The following is an 18,386-nucleotide window of genomic DNA, read 5'->3' as shown; positions in this document are numbered from 1 at the left end:
GCGTGTGGAAGGGTGAAGTCGCCCGATCCTGGAAGCTAAGCAGGGTCAGGCCTGGTCACAGTCTGGATGGGTGACTTAATCTTGGGAACCGCCCAGAGAGCATTGCCAATGGGCAATATAGAAATGAAGAACAACAACAGTCATAATGAGTTCCAGAGGTGCACCATGGGCAGTACCATTTGACTCCACTGTTGGGGGGATTCCCTCCCCTTGTAAAGTGACCCTCGATTCCCAACAGCAAAAAACTGTGTTTCTGTATAGCTTATGAACCGATCGTGCTAGTACAGGTGTTTTTAACCTGGGGGGAAATGTAAGAAATGGTATTCCCCCTCAAGTGGTATGGTCCATTCTCCCACCTTGAGACTTTCCATCATTTTGTTCAAGTGGAGCCCAGCCTTCCTCTTGGCTCGCACAAGCTTTCACCCTTCAGGGGCACTCATGGAAGAGTTCTGCTCACCGCATCTGGCAGAGGAGAACTGTCCAGCTGCAAAGGTGCAGGAGAGAGCGACCAAAATGATTGTGGGGCTGGATGAAAGATGACAACACCTGGGACCACTTAGCTTAGGTCGAAGGCAATTGGAGGGAGATGGGATAGAGGTACACCGAAACAGGCATGGTGTGGAAAAATGGGCATTTTCTGTCGCCTCGCAAAATCTGAGGGCTCCCTGAGGTCATCCCATGAAGCTGATGGGTGGGACATTCTGGTCCGATTACAGGAAGGACTTCTTCCCAGCAATGGATTCCCACTTGCTGGGGATTATGGGAGTTGTACTTGGATACATCTGTAGAGCATCGGGTCAGGAATGCTTGTGAATTATGTCCAGTCTTCCCCTTCCTCTGTCTCTTCGCCTGGACTCCTGGAATTTCATCAGGAAGTGCCTGTGCACATCCAAGCTGGAGATTTCTGCAATGAGGCGTTTCTGGCCTTTTCTTGCTCCAGGATTCACAGACAAAAGTCCAGTTTTGCAGCACCCCCTTTTTAATCAAACTGTAGCCCCAACACTTCACTGGTGCTGTTGATCTTGGCATGGGGCTAAGATTTTGGGGGTGGGCCCAGGTTCAAGTTCCCACTCAGGCAGGAAGCTGATGGAGCAACCTTGAGCGAGGTGCTTTGCCCTGCATCTAAACTCCCCCACAGGGTTGTTGTGAAGATAAAAACAGGGTATGGCCCCTGAAAACCCCTCAGAGCTCCTTGGAGGAAGGACAGGATGCACACACGTTTGGGGATAACTGACGCTGGGCTTCCCGTCTTCCTCCCAGTCTCTGTACATGTCTTTGCCTCCACTCCTGGAGTGCAACCCCTTCCAAAGCGAGGGGCGCGACGGGTGGCTCACATCTCCCCCACTGCCTGAGGAAATCCGCAGAGTGGTGCTCATCTACCAGGCCACCCTGGACCTCCTCCGTCAGTACGAGGTGCACCTCGAAATCGCCTCCCAGATGTTCGCCTACTTGTTCTTCTTCTCCAACACGCTTCTCTTCAACCAGCTCATGGAGAAGGGTGAGTTGGCCGGCATGGTGTCCCTCTCTGGTTCCTTCCTTCCCAGCCCTGTTTCCCCATCGCCCTTGGTTGGGGGGCCTTCCTGGCCTTTGGGCAACGTTTTCTGCTGGAGGAAGTGGGGATCTGGGCTGGAAACTGGCCTCGGGAGCCATCTCTGAAGGCTTCGCGTGCTGTCGGAGGCCAGCGTGCGTCTCACGCTTCTTGCCCTCTGCACACGGTGGCAAGGCGCTCTCCCCCTCCGGATGCCGTGAAAGGCAGGTGCTGACCCCTCTGTGCCTCCCTCTCCTCCCAGGGTCCTCTCTGGGCTGCTTCCACTGGTCGAGGGGAGTGCAGGTGAGAGCCACGCTGCGGCTCCTCCTGGAGTGGGCCCAGAACGCGGGCTTTGGGAAGCTGGCGGACCAGTTCTTCGGCAAGCTCTCCAGCGTGGCAAGCCTGCTGGCCATGCCGAATTCCCAGCTGGTGCAGGTGAGGAGGGCTGCCCGTGTGCGGCAGGAAAGGGCTTCTCGCTCCAAGATGGCGGCTCCGTTCGACTGGTCCATGAGCAAGAGCAGGGGGAGAGGAGGAGCTTTCCATGTGGGAGCACCTTCTCGTGGGCTGCACCGCTGTGGCCACAGATGAGCCTTGGGTACACATCATGCAGGCCACATGGGGCATCTGTGGGTCGAACCGCGTGACCAAATGTTTCAGGGTGAAAGGAGTGGGGGGACCATTTCTGTGGCCTGGTAAGGCATCGGCCTGCCTTGAATATTCCAAGGCAGGGGCGTGTGGCGTCAACATGGTGGTGTGAACCTGCTCTGTGTGCCCAGCAGTCCTTCTCTCCGTCTCAGGCCTTGTGGGAAGGCTTTGAGTTGGCATCCTCTGTGTTGTCCCAGAATGCAATAGGAAGACTGAAGCTCCATATGGTCCTGATGCTTCCTTGACCCAGGAGCACCGATCCCAGCCCACACTCCCCTTTGAGCTCAGGTTTTTCTGGAACTCCCAAAGTGCAACCGAGCACTCCCCTGATCAGTCCAATGGCCAAAATCTGTTTTTTTGCAAGTGCAGAGCCCTAATTTGTCCAAACCCCGGAGTTGATCCGAAACATCGCTTCACCCATGCCTTTCTTGGTTTGCTCAGATGACGTGGTCCATGCTGCGAACAGAATTCCCAGCCCTGACGGCCGCCCAGCTGCATCACATCCTAAGCCAGTACCAGACCTCACCTGACGTGGGTTGTATACCTGTGTGGCAGCCCAGCAAAGAGGAAAGCCTCGCTGCGTTGAGGACAGGTAAGGCAGGAGACGGCGGCGTGGCTGCGTTGCCCTGGGGTGGGTCATGCCAAGACTCTTGCGAGAATTTCCGCTGTGCTTCCTTTCCTTTCCCCTCCCCCAGCCAGACAGACCACTGAGGGACCCTGGGCAGGAAAGCACACCTGTGCCTTCACCTACCGTCCAGAAAATGCAGGTGTTTGCAGTGTGTGCTGCAAACCGCTGATGGAGGCCATTGCTCTGCTGGTTGCCAAGAAAGGGGCGCCGAAACTGGGGGAGGGCAGAAATGGAGTTCCAAGATGTTCCGGCTGCCGGAAGCTCCGGCTGACATGGCCAGTGGCCAGAAATGCTGAGAGTGGGTGCCCAAAACATCCGGAGATCAACTTTCTGCTCACCGCCAGTCGAGATGGCAGGAGATCTGTGGGCCGAATGGTGGGTGCAGCCATGACTCTGGGGAAGTGGGGTGGAGTGGCCCTCGGAAGCAGACCAAGAGGGATGGGGGTGTTCTCTCTGCTGTTAACCTGATACAGCCCCATCCACTGCGGGGTAAAACACACAGTGATTGTTAAAAGTAAGTTGGGCTTGGTTTACGACTGGCCACTTTCTGGGGTCATTGCAACGAGACTGGCAAGGATTCATGACTCCTGGCTATTGGCTAGTAGCAGCAATGGAACCTCTTTTCCCCACCAAATTTAGGCTGTGAGGAATGGAGAGCTTGGGGGTAACCAGGAATCATCTGTTTGTGGGAAAGGACTGTGAGGTCAGATCAGGTCAGGTCAGTTCCAGGGCTGGAAACAAATTCCTAGGCTCAGGATCAGCCATGGTTCTGATTCAGGGCGTGTCTTTTGCACCTTGCTTTGATTTTGGAGCGCTAATTAAAAGAAGAGGAGGAGATCCAAAAGTTCTCAAGTCTGCCCCGCCCAATTATATGGGGCCCTAATTAAGATGGAGAGAAAAGGATTCAGGCTTCCTTGCGATGCTAATTAGATTTTTTAAAAAGAGGGGTATCGGATCACCGTCATTTCTACTTGGGCTCTTGGAAGTCTTCAGGTGGTATCTTGTTTCAGGCTGGGCGAAGAGCCACGTTTGACCTGGAGCTGTGCAGATGCCAATACTGAACAACGGGACTGATTGGAAATATATTGAGTCCGATATACTCTTTGCGAACTCATTCCCCAGGTGTGAATTCTTATATAGCCTCAATTGCACTACCCACACTGGAGAGGGGGACCAGGAGAGGAACCCCGCAGCTGGCAGAATTACAAGGAGCCTACAGTTTAGGGAGGGGTCATGTCCCCAAACCCCTTCACGGATCACTGCCTTGTTGTGGCGAAGAGGCTTGCGTAGCTCAATGAAGCTATGAGCTATGCCGTGCAGGGGCACCCAAGACGGACAGGCCATAGCAGAGAGCTCTGACAAAAGGCGATCCACTGGAGAAGGAAATGGCAGCCCACTCCAGTATCCTTGCCATGAAAACCCCATGGACAGTACCAAAAGGCAAAGAGATATGATGCCGGAAGATGAGCCTCTCCGGCCGGAAGGTGTCCAATATGCTACTGGGGAAGAGCAGAGGGCTAGTACTAGTAGTGCCAGAAAGAATGAAGCGACTGAGTCAAAGCTGAAAGGACACTCAGTTGCGGATGTATCTGGTGGTGAAAGGAAACTCTGATGCTGTAAAGAACAATACAGCATAGGAAGCTGGAATGTAAGATCTATGAATCAAGGTAAGCTAGACGTGGTCAAATTTTTATAGTGGAGGACAGGAGAGCCTGGAGGAATGTTGTCCATGGGGTCGTGATGGGTTGGGCACGACTTTGCGACTAACAATACCATGCGCCCATAACCAGACCGACGAGGACGGAGCGAGGCTGCAGCCTGCTGAAGTGATGGGAATGGAATGGCATATCCTGGAAATGGGCACGGTCTGCTGGCTGGCTGGAAGCCTTCACAGGCATACACCATCCAGCACTGTTCCGTTGCAAGCGCCACTTCTACTTTTGCATCTTGCAGGCAAAGCTATATTTCCGTAGCACAACGGCTGGATGGTCTTTCTGGGATCTCACTGGTCAATCCACGAGATTATTCCCCCCACCCCAATCCACCCTGCCACACACACGGTGATTACGAAAAGCATTTGAGGCACACAGGAGGGTAACTAGCAGCATGTGACATTTGAAATTCTGCACAAATTCCACCCAAGGGGAGCCATTAAAACCGCAGTCTTGTGTTTTCAGCAATTCCAAGCATGAATGCCGACTTTTCTCCACGGAGCTTTTAGACACTAGAAAGGGTGCACATGGGAGGTTGCCAAAATATCTCTGTTATGGAAAAAGCATCTTCCCCGAGGAATCATTTCCTAAGAACGATTTTGAGTCCAATCCCTAAACCAGTGTCCAGAGGAGAAAACACAGCGCCAAGCGAGAGTCAGGCCTGGTTCTCCTGCGGGAGAGCGAGAAGGGAAGGCTGCTCGGGGGGGGGGGGGTGCCCTGAAAAGGCACAGAGCGTGCGACTCGCTGTGACTCCGTGGCGGAGGCCCTGCTCAGCTTGTTGCAGGCCCAAGGTCCGATGCCCAGGATCTCCAGGAGAGGTGGAAAAACTCCTGCCCATCGAGGACCTCCTGTATTTCGGTGACTGCTTGGTCTGCCGGTGTATTCCTAACAATCTGGCTTTCTATGAACGCCTCTTCCAGATGATCAAAGAGGCTGCAGACCTCGAAGAAAGAGCACGTGGTTGGATTTCCTGGAAGGATGCAAGGGCTTCTTTTGCTAAAACGCTCCCCATGCGCTTTGGCATGCCAGAGGGGTGGATTGCCTTCCCCGCCAGCAGTGTCGACCCCCCTGGTTCTTGCCATGAATTCTGTAGCTTCTCGGCGCTCTGATGCAGGAGCCGTCCCAGAGCAAACGCCCCGGCCCCTTGTCTGGATGGAGTCCGGGACTGACCAAAGGCTGACCCAGAGTTCTCTGTCCCGCAGATGACGTTCTGGAGTCCTTCGACAACCACCCTCCCATCATGCTGCCCAGCGGAGGGTTCAAGGTGGACCTGGAGGTGGAGCACCTGGATGACAATATCTATCGGCACCTCCTTTACATCCGGCATTTCTTGTGGAGCCTGCGCAGCAAAAGTCCCCACCTCAGCGACTCGCCTGACACCGAATCGCCAAAGGTAAGGCATGTTGCTGGCTGGCGGTTCTGCCTCTGCCAGCTCGGTTTGTTGAAAGCATTCGCCCCACGCTTTAGCCAAAGAAAGCGTCTCTGATCTCTTGGGCGAGAGGCCCCGAGCGAGCCTCCGATCCCCCCACCAGCCGCCTTGGCTCCTCGCCTTCTCTCTCATCAGTGCAGCCCGTAGTTGCTTGGCCGATGGGGCGCCTCCCTTGCGAATGGGCCCGTGCTGGTTTGTGGGCCCTGGCAGGCAGCCATCCATTCTGGGGGTCAGTGTGTAAGAGAACTACATACGCAGATGGGCCAGCCAAGCCCTTTTCATGCAAATAACTTTTAGGAACAGCTCTGGCCTGGCAGGCTTTGGGAAGAGGATTCTTCGCTTTCCCAACCGGACGGAAGTGCTGCCTGCCGCTTGATATAGCCCAGTCTCCTTAGCACGGATGCTCCCGATGGAGACACACTTTTCTTTTTCTGAGCCCTGCCACACTGTGTTGCTGGCGAAGCTGAAAGGGCAGGACAAGCTACTCGATCTTTTGAAAAAACTGCCGAGGCGATGGCCAAATTAAAATGGAAGCCGCATAGAACACTTTATCCAAACGGCCAGCAAGAGAGTGCAGTGCAAAATAGCCAGACTAGCCCCAAATTCCGTGGGGGCAAACAGTGAACGCACAGAGCAACAAAACTCCATAAAGGGGCTTGACAATCTGGGAAAACAGGCGCAAACACTGCTGTTCTTGGCAGGAGCCTGTCGTGTGACAGAGGAGGAGCTAGCCACGCATCTTTGGGGAAATGCACAACTGGGGTGCCACCACAGAGGAGGCCCTGCAGCTGGGACCATACAGGTTCATATAGGAACAAGCAGTTCTTGAGGTATGCGGGTCCCAAGCTTTAGAAACACAGAAACAGAGTGAGCCAGGAGGGACCACCCAGGCCATCTAGTCTGACCTCCGGCACCAGCCGGCTTCGCTCACGACATGCCCACCATGTGCATGTCGTGAGTGGAAGGGCTTTGAAGGGCTCCATAAGCTTAAAAGTAAAGTTTCACAAGGCTGTTATTGATGTATTTATCAATACTTTTATACCCTGCCTCTTTTTCCTTGTCCAAGCTGCTTTTCCAACCTGCTCTCGTTTTCATCCTCACAGCAACCCTGTGAGGTAGGTTAGGCTGGAAGTCCGCAACTGGTCCAAAATCACCCAGTGAGCCTCATGGCCTGGCGGGGACTAGAACGCAGACTGCCTGAGCTCCGCCCCGCCCAAGACCAGTTCGTCCCACTGGCTTTCCTGGACAATGTGCCAGGGAATGAATGGAAAGCTAGTCGTGATTTCTGAAGAAGTGGCGAGTCCTGCGGTGCCTTGTAAGGGTCTCGGAGGCCACACAGCTGGACGTGTTCTAGGCCAGTTCCCTGCCCAGTACAGGGATCCAGTATAAACCACCCTTGGCAGAGGGTCGTGCAGTTTCTCTCACCAGCGGGGAGTTCGCCTCTTTCCCGGCAGCAGGCCCCGTTGCTTGACCGCTCTGTTCCCAAGGAAGCTTTTCCTGGGGTTCGGCCGAGCTCCGCCTTCCTGTAACTTAAGCCCATTATCTCATGTTGTGCCATCTGGAACGACGGAGCAAAGATGCAGCCGTCCTCTGTGTGGCCACCTTTACGAACTTGAAGAAGTGCTGTCGCGTTCCCCTTCAGCCGTCTCTTCTCAAGGCCAAAAGTACCCACGCCGTTCCAGCCTTCCCTGTAGGACCAAGTTTCTGGAATTTCACTGCTGAATTTGGGGTGCTTCAGTTGCTTTAAGGCTGCTTTTGCGGGTGGGAAGCAACAGATACAAGGGATAAGTAATAATGATGTTGTGGTTGTGGGTTGCAATCAGAGATTTACTGCGTGCTCCCTCTGTGTGCGTGCCACGATTCCGTGGGAGCAGGGCAAAGCAACAGAATGGAGCCCCCTCTCCAATTTTATCTCTGGTACATGTCAACTTTCATTGTTATTTATTTAAAAAAACACATACAAGTTGCTATCCCTTAGGAGTGTGAAGCTATGCTTGGACATGAAGGAAGAGTGTTTGCAGGGATCACTGAAGCCGCAAGGAGATTTCTGCATGGCTACCCAGGGATGGTAGAAGCTGGATAAATTGTGCAGAAAGCAAGACATGATCGTGCAAACCTGCAAACTTTGCATCATGTATACAGGTCGCCACACTTGGCTTTCTTCTCATAGAATTTCAGTGACCCCTGCTGCGGAATTCAGGATGCTCTTCTTTGTACAGAGGTGTTGCTGCATTGCTTACGGAGTGGCACATGACCGCGCAAAGCAGGGGGACCTTTCTTCACTCACGGGCGTAGCTCATCCCCTCTGTGATCCTGGGATGCTGGCTTGCTCGCTTGTCCCTGCTGCAGCCACGAAGTGCAGGGAAGTGCTGGCTTTCCCTTATCTTAATCTGCAACTCCACCTGGCCTTTGTCCAGATGCCTCGCGGGCCGAACTTTCCTATGGCAGAGGATAGAAAGCCAGTGCGAGGGATTAGCGTGGTGCTAATCCCCTAACCTGAAAGTGAGGGGCTCCAACAATCTCCTTCACCAGGCTAAGACAGAGCAGGAGGGGAAGGTGGGGCAGCTGAGTCAGGTGCCTCTTAGAGCAAGGAGACTGGGTTGCAATTCTTCACTCTCCTGGAAAGCATGAGCCTGCAAGCTTCTCCCTGACATGGCTTTCAGGGAGGGCAGAAAAGGCCTTTTCGGTGGTGGCACCTGGTTGTGGAAAGAGCTCCCCAAAGAGGTGCATCTGGCACCTACTTTGTATTCTTTGTGGCGACAGGTGAAGACCTTTCATACTCCAAGCATTTTAACAGTTTAACCTTTTAACTTATTTTTTTTTAAATTGCATTTTCTCCTGCACCTCTCCTATACTTCTGAGCGGATTCAGTTGCAATTGCTATTTCTGGTTTGATGGTAACTTTTTTGAGTGCCTCCCCTTTTTCGGCCGGGGGCGGGGCACTTTTGTTAACTGCCCAGAGAGCCTCGGCTACTGGGCACTATAAAAATGAAATAAATAAATGATGCGCAGGGCTGACAAAGACCAAGTGATCCTCTGAAGGAAAGGTGACGGACAGTAATGTGCCTTTCCTTACACCCTCCTTCAAAGACAGAAGCACTCGGCTGCCAGTCCAGTCCACAGGTAGCCTCAGAGAAGCTGGTCACTGGGAGCTTTTCCAGCCGGGCAAACCGCAGGCGGATGGTGAGCTGTCCTGAGCCAGGGATGGACGAGGGTCTTCCCCCTCCCCTGGGCACCAATGGATCGACCCGGGACCCCTGTGAGATGCTGCCCCCAGAGACTCTCCAGCGGCCCCTAGGGAAGAGCAGCTCCAAGCCGGGGGCGCCGCTCTTGACGGACCCCTCCTGCTTGATGACCCCGCCGAACACGCCCATGCCCATCGACCTGAGCCTCGAACCGAGCCTGGAGACCACCCCCGGGAAAGACCCGCGGAGGAATGGGCTGAACGGTGCCAAACCCACAACGGCTGATGGTAAGAATGGCTTTTCTGGGGAGGATGGCGCTGCATCCCAGGGAGTTCTTGGCCCGTGTGCAGCAGGAAAAAGAGCAGAAGATTGAACTGCACGAAATCTGGGAAACCTTTCAAAACTTGGCAGTCGAGGCTGGCTGTGGGGAAAGGCGCTTGGCTTGAGGAATCACGGGGAAGGGCATGCTGGGGGTTTAAATGGCTCCTTGCCTTCTGCAGCAAAGGAAAACTCTGTGGCCGTGAGGCTTACGCCGTGTGGCTGCCTTGCCCAACCAGGTGCCCTTTGGAGGTGCTGGACTGCAACTCTGCAGAGCACCGGGTTGGGGAAGGCTCTGTAGAGATAGCCAGCTGGGGTCTTTGCCCAATCCCAGCAGCTTTCTCTCCCCCGCCCCAGGCATCCACACCTGTCCCACACGGTCTCAAAGGCCTCTTCTGGCCCACGGACTGGGCCAAATCGTGGTGCCGAAAGGGGAGTCTGCACATCAAGGCTTAGTCCTCATTTACATCGCAAGGGGGGGGCGAGAGACCCCTTGTGCTGAATCTGCACACACAGGCAGATGGTGTGGACTCCAATACCCATGTTGAGGTGAGGCCCAGTAGGTGATTTTGCATGTCCTCCATAAATGGGAAACAAGCCCAAGCCCTCGCAAAGCGACTTTGCAGGCAGAAAGCTCACGGGGAGCGGGCAGGAGGGTCCCAGCAGCTGCTGGGAGTTTTTTCGACTTGCAGCGCATTGTTCTTTCGGTGCGGTTTTGGCTGCTCCGAAGTTTTTTTTCTACGGGGAAGCATCCAGAGACATCTTCTCCCCTGCCCTGGCCCTTTGCAGTCTGCTGGGCCACCCAAGACCCTCCATTCCACTGGTCGTGTCTGGGTGTGGCGCTGAGCGGCCGAAGTGCGTGACGAGGGGAACAGCCCTCGGCAAAGAACGGGGCTGTCTTTGAACAGTCGCCTGCACGGCGGGCCAAAGAGCATGTGTGTGCGCACGTGTGTGTGTGTGTGTGTGGGCGAGGGGGGGGACCCGTTCCCGGTTCCTTCCCTCTGCAGTTTCTCTTCCTTTGCAAGGAAACCCGGCCTTCCCCGCACGCCAGGCCTTCTTTGGTTGGAAATGCAGCCCCGGTGAAGGACTAGCTGCTGACCCGGGTGATGTGGGTTGCCGAAGGCTCTCCGAGCTTGAAGGCTACCGCTGTGACATGCAAAGCTTTTCGGTTTTGTTTGCTCACATCTCTGAGTCACGGGAGGGAAGCAGCTGGATGGAGCTCCTGCCAAGCTCATCTGGAGCTGCGTGAAGCCAGACTCGCCCCGAGGAGTTCTGCTTGGTGGCCTCTGACATCCCTCCAAGCCGCCCGTGGAAATACCATGTTTTTTTAAAGAATACGGGCCTGGCTGATTGACCCTGTCCTGCCTGGGTGGAAGCGCTGTGAGGGAGGGATATCTGCATACCTGACAAAATGTTCCATAGGATCCAGATAACGGGGCGATCGTATTGCTGCTTCCAGACATGTGGAAGTTGGGGTGTATTCCACTGCACACGACTTCTCCCCCAGTTTCATGTGGGGAGGCAGGGCTGTGGGGTTGCCCAGGTCCCAGCCAGGTGGCAGGGCTGCACTGCTGCTGAAATACCCCATCATGCTCCTGGTGTAGCCACACTGTGGGGCATTCTGGGAAATTTAAATGGCAGCCTTCAGCTTCTAGGGCTGCTCAGAGCCAAGCTGTTGCCTGCCTTGTCCATCAGGTAAGCTCTGCGGGGCCTATGGGGAAAGCAGGTGTTTTACCAGAGGGCGCCTTACCCAGGGCCCCCCAGGGAGGACTGATTCAGGTCCCCCAAGACTTCTGTTCTACTTCGGTGGCCCACGGGCCAATTTTCATTGTAGCTAAGCTCTCAGGACCTGTATCCTTGTGGTTCCTCGGGGCCAAAGATGTAAACGGCAGCCCCAGATATCACCATATAGTCACGCAAAATTTACTGATGGTAACTGTGCCCCAGGAGAGCCTCTTAAAGTAGGGGGAAAACTGCATAAAAACCAGGAAATTGTCACAACTGGAAGAAAAAGGGCAGCTCTAGGGACAGGGGCCCCGTCCCCCAGGGCCCAATTTGCCTCTGGCCCTGACATCCTGCACCCCTGCAGCAGGAGAAAGCATGGCAGCTTCTCTGGAAGGCATCGCTTCTGCAAGCTTCCAGGCTCACCGGCCCGTCTTTTCTTCTGGGCTGCAGGCTCTTCACCAACCCCCTGTGACTTCCCCACGCCTGCGTCATCCAGCCGCAGCTCAGCCACGGACGATTTCTGCTACGTTTTTGTCGTGGAGCTGGAGAAAGGGCCCATCGGGTTGGGGATGGGATTGATCGACGGCCTGGTAAGCACCTCTCCCTTTGGATCTGTGTCTTCGCACCCCAGAGAAGGATGTATGTTTCCACAAGTTATTACTACACCTGCTAGAAATCAGGTACCCACAGGTTCCTGGGGCTTGCGAGGGGTTGGAAAGTCATGGCGTAAGAAAGGAGGTGTAGCTCAGTGACAGAGAAGTTGATTGGTGCAGAGCTGCAGCTTGCGCGGGCATCTCCAGGTGAACGGAGATCGGGCAGTCCCTCCGCTGGAGACTTTGGACAGCTCCTGCCAGGTGGGAGCAGAGGGACTTGGGTTCCACCGCCTCTGTAGTCAGGCTAGGAATGTGAAGGCTGTGGGGTGGGGAAGGACGGGAACATTTGGGAAAGCATCTGCTTTTCCCAACACTTCCTGAATGATTCCTGCTGCCTCCAGTAGCACAGGCAGTAGGCCCGTGGATGCCAGTTGCTGGGGAACATGGGCAGGAGGGCATCGATGGTCTCCTGTCTACGTGGGCGATGGGCTAGATGGTCCCTTGGCCTGATCCAGCACAGCTTTATGTGGTGCCCAGCCCTGGTTTGGGGGGAATCTGGTTCGCCACTGCGAGACCAGAACGCTGGACTGGAAAGGCTTGTGGTCCAAGGCCGGAGGGCTCTTTGCAGGTTCGCAGGCGCCTGCAGCTCCTCGCTCTGTGGAACAGAGTGGCAGAGCTGTGACAGTAGTCTGGCGCCGATCACAAACAAGGGAGAAGGGCCAGGGAAATGTTATCTGGAAGGCTGCAGCCTTCATGCCAAGCCGAGGCAGTCCTCTCCCTTCTGGAACAGATTAGATTATGCAGGGCCAGAGGCGGCGGGAGAAATTCCGCCTGCCGAAATGGTCTCTCTGGTGAAATTCTTAAGAACTGGTGCTCAGTGAATCCAACACTGTTCATCTAAGGAGACTTCCCTTCACAAGGCCATTGGCTCCGTTGGATGGGGACTGTGGCATCTGAAGTCCAATCTCTTTGAAGCATTACTGCTGCTGTGGGCTTCCTTGCCTCAAAGCGTGAGCCCTCTTCTCTGGAGGGTCCTTGTCCTGCTAGGCCCACGGTCCATCCCTACGGACTCTTACGTTGCTTCCCTGCCCACCCCCGTCCACAGCACACCCCCCTGAATTCTCCTGGGATCTACATCCGGACTCTGATCCAGGACAGCCCTGCAGCAGCCGACGGGAGACTCTCCATCGGGGACCGTATTCTCGCCGTCAATGGCACGAGCCTCATCGGTTCGGATTACCAGAGGTAAGGGGAAGAGCGTGGGCTGGTTTTGAAGCAGCCAAGCGGCTTGGGCATCCGCAAGAGCTGCACACGTTTTAGTGTCCGTGATGATGCTGAGTTGCACCTGCCATGCGGCATGTCCGCTTGTTCTCATCCAAACGCCCTCCAATGCAGAGTATCAAAGGCTTCTGAAAATCTTCCATCTTTAAACCATTTCCTATTCCCAGGGTTGTGTATATGCTGCATCAGGAACATTACAAATCCGCACCCAGAAATATGAATTGCACCTCAGTGCAGGGGTGGGAAGCCTCAGGGCCTGGGGCCAAATCCTCGAGCCCCCAGAAGGCTACACTCTTGTCTCTGGCTACAGCCCCTTCACCAGCTATTGCTTGTCGGCTGGTTTTCTGGCATTTGTACAGTTCACTTCCCACTTTAAAATGCTGGAATTCTTGTTCTAATTCTTGTCCTAAGGGAATGTTTGCATAATTGTTGCTGGCTTTGCTGGTCAAACAGGGACAGGCCTTTCTGCCCCCCCCCCCCCAAACTTATTTCCTTCTAGCCTGTGAGATTTTAGCCCATGTTTTCAAGTATACCATGACCACACAGGGGCTAGAAACATTCTTTAGTCCAGTTCTACAGCTTAAATGGCACCTACTTTTCTCCACAACATCATGGCAAAACAGTGCCCTAACTGTTACCAGGCTGGTGGGTGGGGAACGGCTGGTTGACCGGTCCAGCCAGACTCTAGCAGATGCTGGAAGGATGGGGCAACAGCTGTTGCTTGTGTGTAGACTGCAGCACTCTGCACATCAAACGTATCAGCCTGATGCACCACAAGCTAAGCGTCCAGGGGCTACTTCACACATGCATATTCAACTGGCGGTTGCCCCATCGGGAGAAGGCTTGTATGTGTGAATGGAGCACAGAGAGAATTTGCCTTTTGGCTTCACAACTGCCGTGTGGTTTCCCATCGGCACACTTAGCTGCCCCTCACGAATGACTTGGGCAACCAGGCAACACAGAAGCACATGTGAACCAACTCCAGGTTCGCCTCACCCACGCCTGGCCATGTTCTTTTCCTCCTCCTCCCCTTCCCCTAGTGCTGTGGACCTCATCCGATCAGGGGGAAAGAAACTGCGGTTTCTGGTGGCCAAGTCTGATCTGGAGGTGGCCAAGAAAATCAGCTATAGTTCTTCTCCTTCTCCGTAAAAAAAGTCCACCTGGAAGAACCCTTCTGCTTCTCCGCCGAGGATGCTGCCTCAAGGACGATGATGCGGGCCAGTGCTGGCGTGTGCGGCTGGCAAGCTTGGCACGTGCCGACTGCGGCCTGGAGCAGCACCTGGTCAGAGCTGAGGGGCGGAGTGGGGAGCTGGGCTGTGGCTGCCCACATCCGGGAACAAGAGGCGCTCAGTATATACCAGCATGCACTTTCCAAGCAGGGACGGTGAGCAGGATCTGCTGGCAGCTCTTCATGGACGTGCTGACTTGGGACCAGCCTAGCCACTTTCCATCTCAAATGTGCAAGCTGTCCAGGTCACACAATGCCCCTTGGATCTGGGTGTCGCCCGTCTGAAATCGCCGTCTCCCAGCTACTCCAGACTGCTTCTCTCTCAGTTCCTGAGCTCTGGGCTGCCCCAAAATGAGCTGGAGTGGCAGAGGGCGGCCATGGTGCTGCTAAAGCAAGCCGGGTTCAAGAACGTGTCCAGCTAGCAGTTTCTGTTGCTCCTGACTGGAGACTGCGGCAACGAATGGGGGAGCCTGGTGTTTTCTTCTAAACTCTGCACGCTGCTCAAGGGGCCTCTTTGCTCAGGGCTTGCTGCCTCCCTCCATGGGATGCTGCGGTCAAGGAGCACTTTTAAAAACCATGTTTCAGGAGTCAAAACACTCCTGGGCGGCACCTAATGAAAGTAAGAACTACATCTAGGTGGGAATTTTAGGGAAGCTCCCTTGCCCATGGGAGAAGGTGGGTTCATACAAAGGGAAAACGGTTGTAGCCTAACCTTTAACTTGCAGCATTCTGTTTACAAGTTGGTCTTTAAAACATTGCCATGAATTGCCGTCTCTCCGTCTCTTTCTCTTTTTATGGAGAGTTGGGCTTTGATGCCAAGAGCAGAACAGGCAGGAAGCAGCGGGTGCTGCTTGGGAAGAAACATCGCAAGTCCCTGGTGTTAGAATGTCGGATCACATTAGGGAAGGCCTGGGTTCAAATCCCCAGCCAGCCAAGAAGCGTAATGAAGCTCAACATACTCAGTCTAACCTACCTCACAGGGTTATTGTGAGGGTAAAGGGCAGGGGTGGTTCAAGAAAGCAATCAGGTGCGCACATGTGAGGTTCTATCTACTGCTTCTCTAGAGGGAGGTGCAGGGACATGCGAAAAATTCAACAGCCAATTACTGCTTGCTGTGTGACCTGTAAAGGAGCAGAGCCTCTTTCTGTAAAAACCACAGAAGCTGACCTGTGGCCCCGTGACGAGGGTGGCCACAATCCGGGGTTCCTGTCGGGGGTGCGTCGCCTCTCCAGGCCCCACCGGGGTCTCCCAGCAGTGCGTGTGGCTGCCCCATTGGCAGGTGATGCCGTGAGGATGCCTGGGCTCAGCACCAAGCACTCCCCCGTTGAGCGTCAGATGGTTGGAACTGCCCAGGACCCGGAGCCAGAGCGCCTGGCTGGCCGCTGGAAGCGTCCACTGCCAACGGGAGCCGCTCAGGAGTGGCAGCTTTGGGGATGCAATGCTGCTCCTCTGTGGCTCGGGCCTCTCCCTGCAAGCCAGCGGGACTTTTGAGGGCGCCTGGCACCGTCGGCCCGAACGAAGGATGAATGGGGCGCTCGTTCCCCGGCCTCTGCCCAGCGGCAGTGAGCCGCGCCACCGCGGCGCTCCTTTCCAGCAGCGGTGCTGGAGGAAGAGCGCCCGGGTACGGGGGACACACGATGCCGGTGCTTTCTTACCACTGTCTCCCACCGTTTCACCGTTGGGCCGGACTAAGACACGTACAAAGGGAAAGCAGTTGTGTGGACTAGAGCCGAGAGAGGGAGCATTTCTGTGAGTCACGGCAAGGAAAGACAGGTGGCCACAGGCCTGATTTTAACCGCCCCCCACCAAAAAACCCACCCTGTAGTTGTTAGCTGTTGCAAGCGCACCTAGCCAAACAGGACGACCGTCGTTCATGAGCCACCCAACGGTGGTTATTCTAGGGGACGGACACAACTGGACACAACCCCTCCAAACTTGCCGGACTGTTTCCGCCCATTCCTCACTTTCCGCCTGACTGTGCTGAGTCCTGCTGGGGGGGGCCCAAGGCTGCCCCCGGCTCTGTCCAAAGCCCTGGCACTGAAAGACCCATGGCTTTGGGCTGGAGTCCCTGCTTGGCATGCAGCTTTGCTTCCCGGCCTTTCCTGAGGGAGCAGGAAAAACCCTTGGCTGGAAGGCCAGAGTGCCACGGCTGCCAGCCCATGCCAGCACTGCTGGGGAGGATGGGCCCCATGATCTGGCTCAGTCAAGGCAGCTTCCCACTGGCATTATGGGGCAGCTCACCGTGCAATCTCTGGAATCGGGCTGCAATTGGGCTCCCGCCCGCCCCGTCCCCCAATCCCATTATACCCAGCAGCTGGGAGGAGAAGAACGTGGACGGGGTAGTGAGAAGAACCAACTTCGGACCTCCTCCGCAGTCGCACTCAGGAAAAGAGAACTAACTTGTTTATAAGACCCTTGTCCCACTAACCCCTCGGTGGATGGGAGAAGTTTAGCTGGGGCTTTTTAGCTTGGAAAAAAAGACAAGGGAGGGAGGCAGGACAGAGGTGTTTAGAATAATGCATGGTGAGGGGAATGCGGGAAGGGAGACATTTTGGCAGGAGGTTTAGAGCGGATAAAAGGAAGTACCTCTTCACACAGCAGATAAACTATGGAGCTTAAACGGGAAGTGGTGGTGGCCACCAGTCAGGGCGGCTTTAAAAGGGGGCCTGGGCAGATTCACGAGGGGAGGGGCTATCCTTTTCCAGAGGTGGCCGGCCTGCATGCCTCAGCTGCTGAGGCGCTTGCACCCATCCTGCACCAGGGATCCTGTGGGCAGCCGCAGCGTGTCATGAGGAGAAGGCTTGTGCAGCAGAGAGGTGGTCCTGCACTCACATGGCCGAGTTTTTTTTTTTTTTCTTTTTAAATCTGTGTGTGGAAGTTTCTAAGGTGGGCACGTTCAAGCAACGGCCCCCTCCTCCAGCTGTTAACTTTGCTATCTTACTGTACCCCATGGCAAACCAGCTCACAGGGCATCCTGAGCCCAGGAGTTCTCCTATGCTGCTCCCTATTAACTCAAGATGACAGGTGAGGACACACCAAACAGCTGGCAGCCTCCCAGTGTTAAGACCAAAAACCACTGGGAGAAAAGGCCAAGCCAGTGACTCCAGGCAGCACGTTAGTTTCCACTGATGCAGAGGGAGGAGGGAGGGCACTCAGGCTGAAGAGTTTAAAAGGGGGGAGGGATGGGGGGAGGAGGGCCTGGAAGCCTTCTTTTGCTTCACCTTCCACAAGCTGCCACCTTGCTCAAAGCCTGATCACGGGCCCATCTGCCTCGGCTTTGACTACCAGGGCTGGCAGCGGCTCTGCTGTGCTGTGTGAAGCCTTTGCTGTGTGATCAAACAATGGGCTTCCGATTGTGTTCAGCAAAGCCCAGGGGAGTAGAGTCATTTTATGACTCTCCCTTTTTCAAGTCAGAGGGAAATAACTGTCTGTAGGGCCCCCAGAAGGGGAGAGGATGTGGCTCACACCTGCTCTGTAGGAGACTGCAAGCTGGATCCCCAGCATCTCCAGGCAGGACTTGGGAAGAATCCTGCCGGAAACCCTACAGAGCGGCTGCTGCCAGCCAGAGTCTGCTGCACTGGGCTAGATGGGCCAGTGGAGTCATTGTAAGGTCGCTTCCTGTGCTCATAAAAAACAGTGGCTTGCTGCTCCAAAGAAAATAAGGGGAAGGCTAGCCACCACTCGATGGAATTGGACTCGTGCGCAACCCCTCCCACTGGTTTCAGGATTCCGTGTAGCTGGACCGAGCCGGGCCTTTTATTTCAGCTCTAGCCAAGGAGGACCAAGACTGGGAGGGAGGGGCCAGGCAGTCAAAAAGCCCCCAGCCTCTGGCCACCTCCTTTCAGAGGCCCTGGATGCAGGAGGAATGCTTATTCCCCTTAGGGATACTCAGACAAGCTATTTATCTACAGAGGGGTTTGGATCCAACATGCCTCATATGCCTTCACTATACGGGAAAACAAACTACAGTGGTGGGAAAAGAAGCTTGCAAGCTGTGTGACCAGTTGAGGGTGTAAGTGGGGTTCTCAGCTACCTGAGGAGAGGGCCGGGGGGGTTGGGGCGGGGGCACCCCAACCAACCGAGGAGGCACAAATCCGTGCAGCTTGGGAAAGGG

The 18,386-nt window shown here is 55.0% G+C and overlaps 1 protein-coding gene across 6 annotated transcripts in view; it reads left to right on the top strand.

The window, feature by feature from the left end:
• The window catches only part of RADIL (Rap associating with DIL domain), a 43,375-nt gene extending 28,330 nt beyond the window's left edge, over positions 1-15,045 (top strand). For 5 of the 6 annotated variants that reach the window (XM_044433561.1, XM_044433565.1, XM_044433566.1 and 2 more), the window contains exons 7-14: positions 1,261-1,498; positions 1,791-1,963; positions 2,615-2,765; positions 5,716-5,906; positions 9,033-9,414; positions 11,621-11,760; positions 12,869-13,008; positions 14,085-15,045. In XM_044433561.1, coding sequence (XP_044289496.1) covers positions 1,261-1,498; positions 1,791-1,963; positions 2,615-2,765; positions 5,716-5,906; positions 9,033-9,414; positions 11,621-11,760; positions 12,869-13,008; positions 14,085-14,193 — 1,524 coding nt within the window. In that variant the 3' untranslated portion in view covers positions 14,194-15,045. The remainder of the gene's footprint in view (positions 1-1,260; positions 1,499-1,790; positions 1,964-2,614; positions 2,766-5,715; positions 5,907-9,032; positions 9,415-11,620; positions 11,761-12,868; positions 13,009-14,084) is intronic. The other variant, XM_044433563.1, reaches the window with a different exon arrangement.
• Positions 15,046-18,386: the final 3,341 nt, after the last annotated feature.

Source organism: Varanus komodoensis, unplaced genomic scaffold, assembly GCF_004798865.1.
Source record: "Varanus komodoensis strain SLA01 unplaced genomic scaffold, ASM479886v1 scaffold26, whole genome shotgun sequence".
In the NCBI taxonomy this organism is placed as follows: Eukaryota; Metazoa; Chordata; class Lepidosauria; order Squamata; family Varanidae; genus Varanus; species Varanus komodoensis.
The sequence above is the reverse complement of the archived record's forward strand: the minus strand, read 5'-3'. Positions and strand labels throughout refer to the sequence as shown.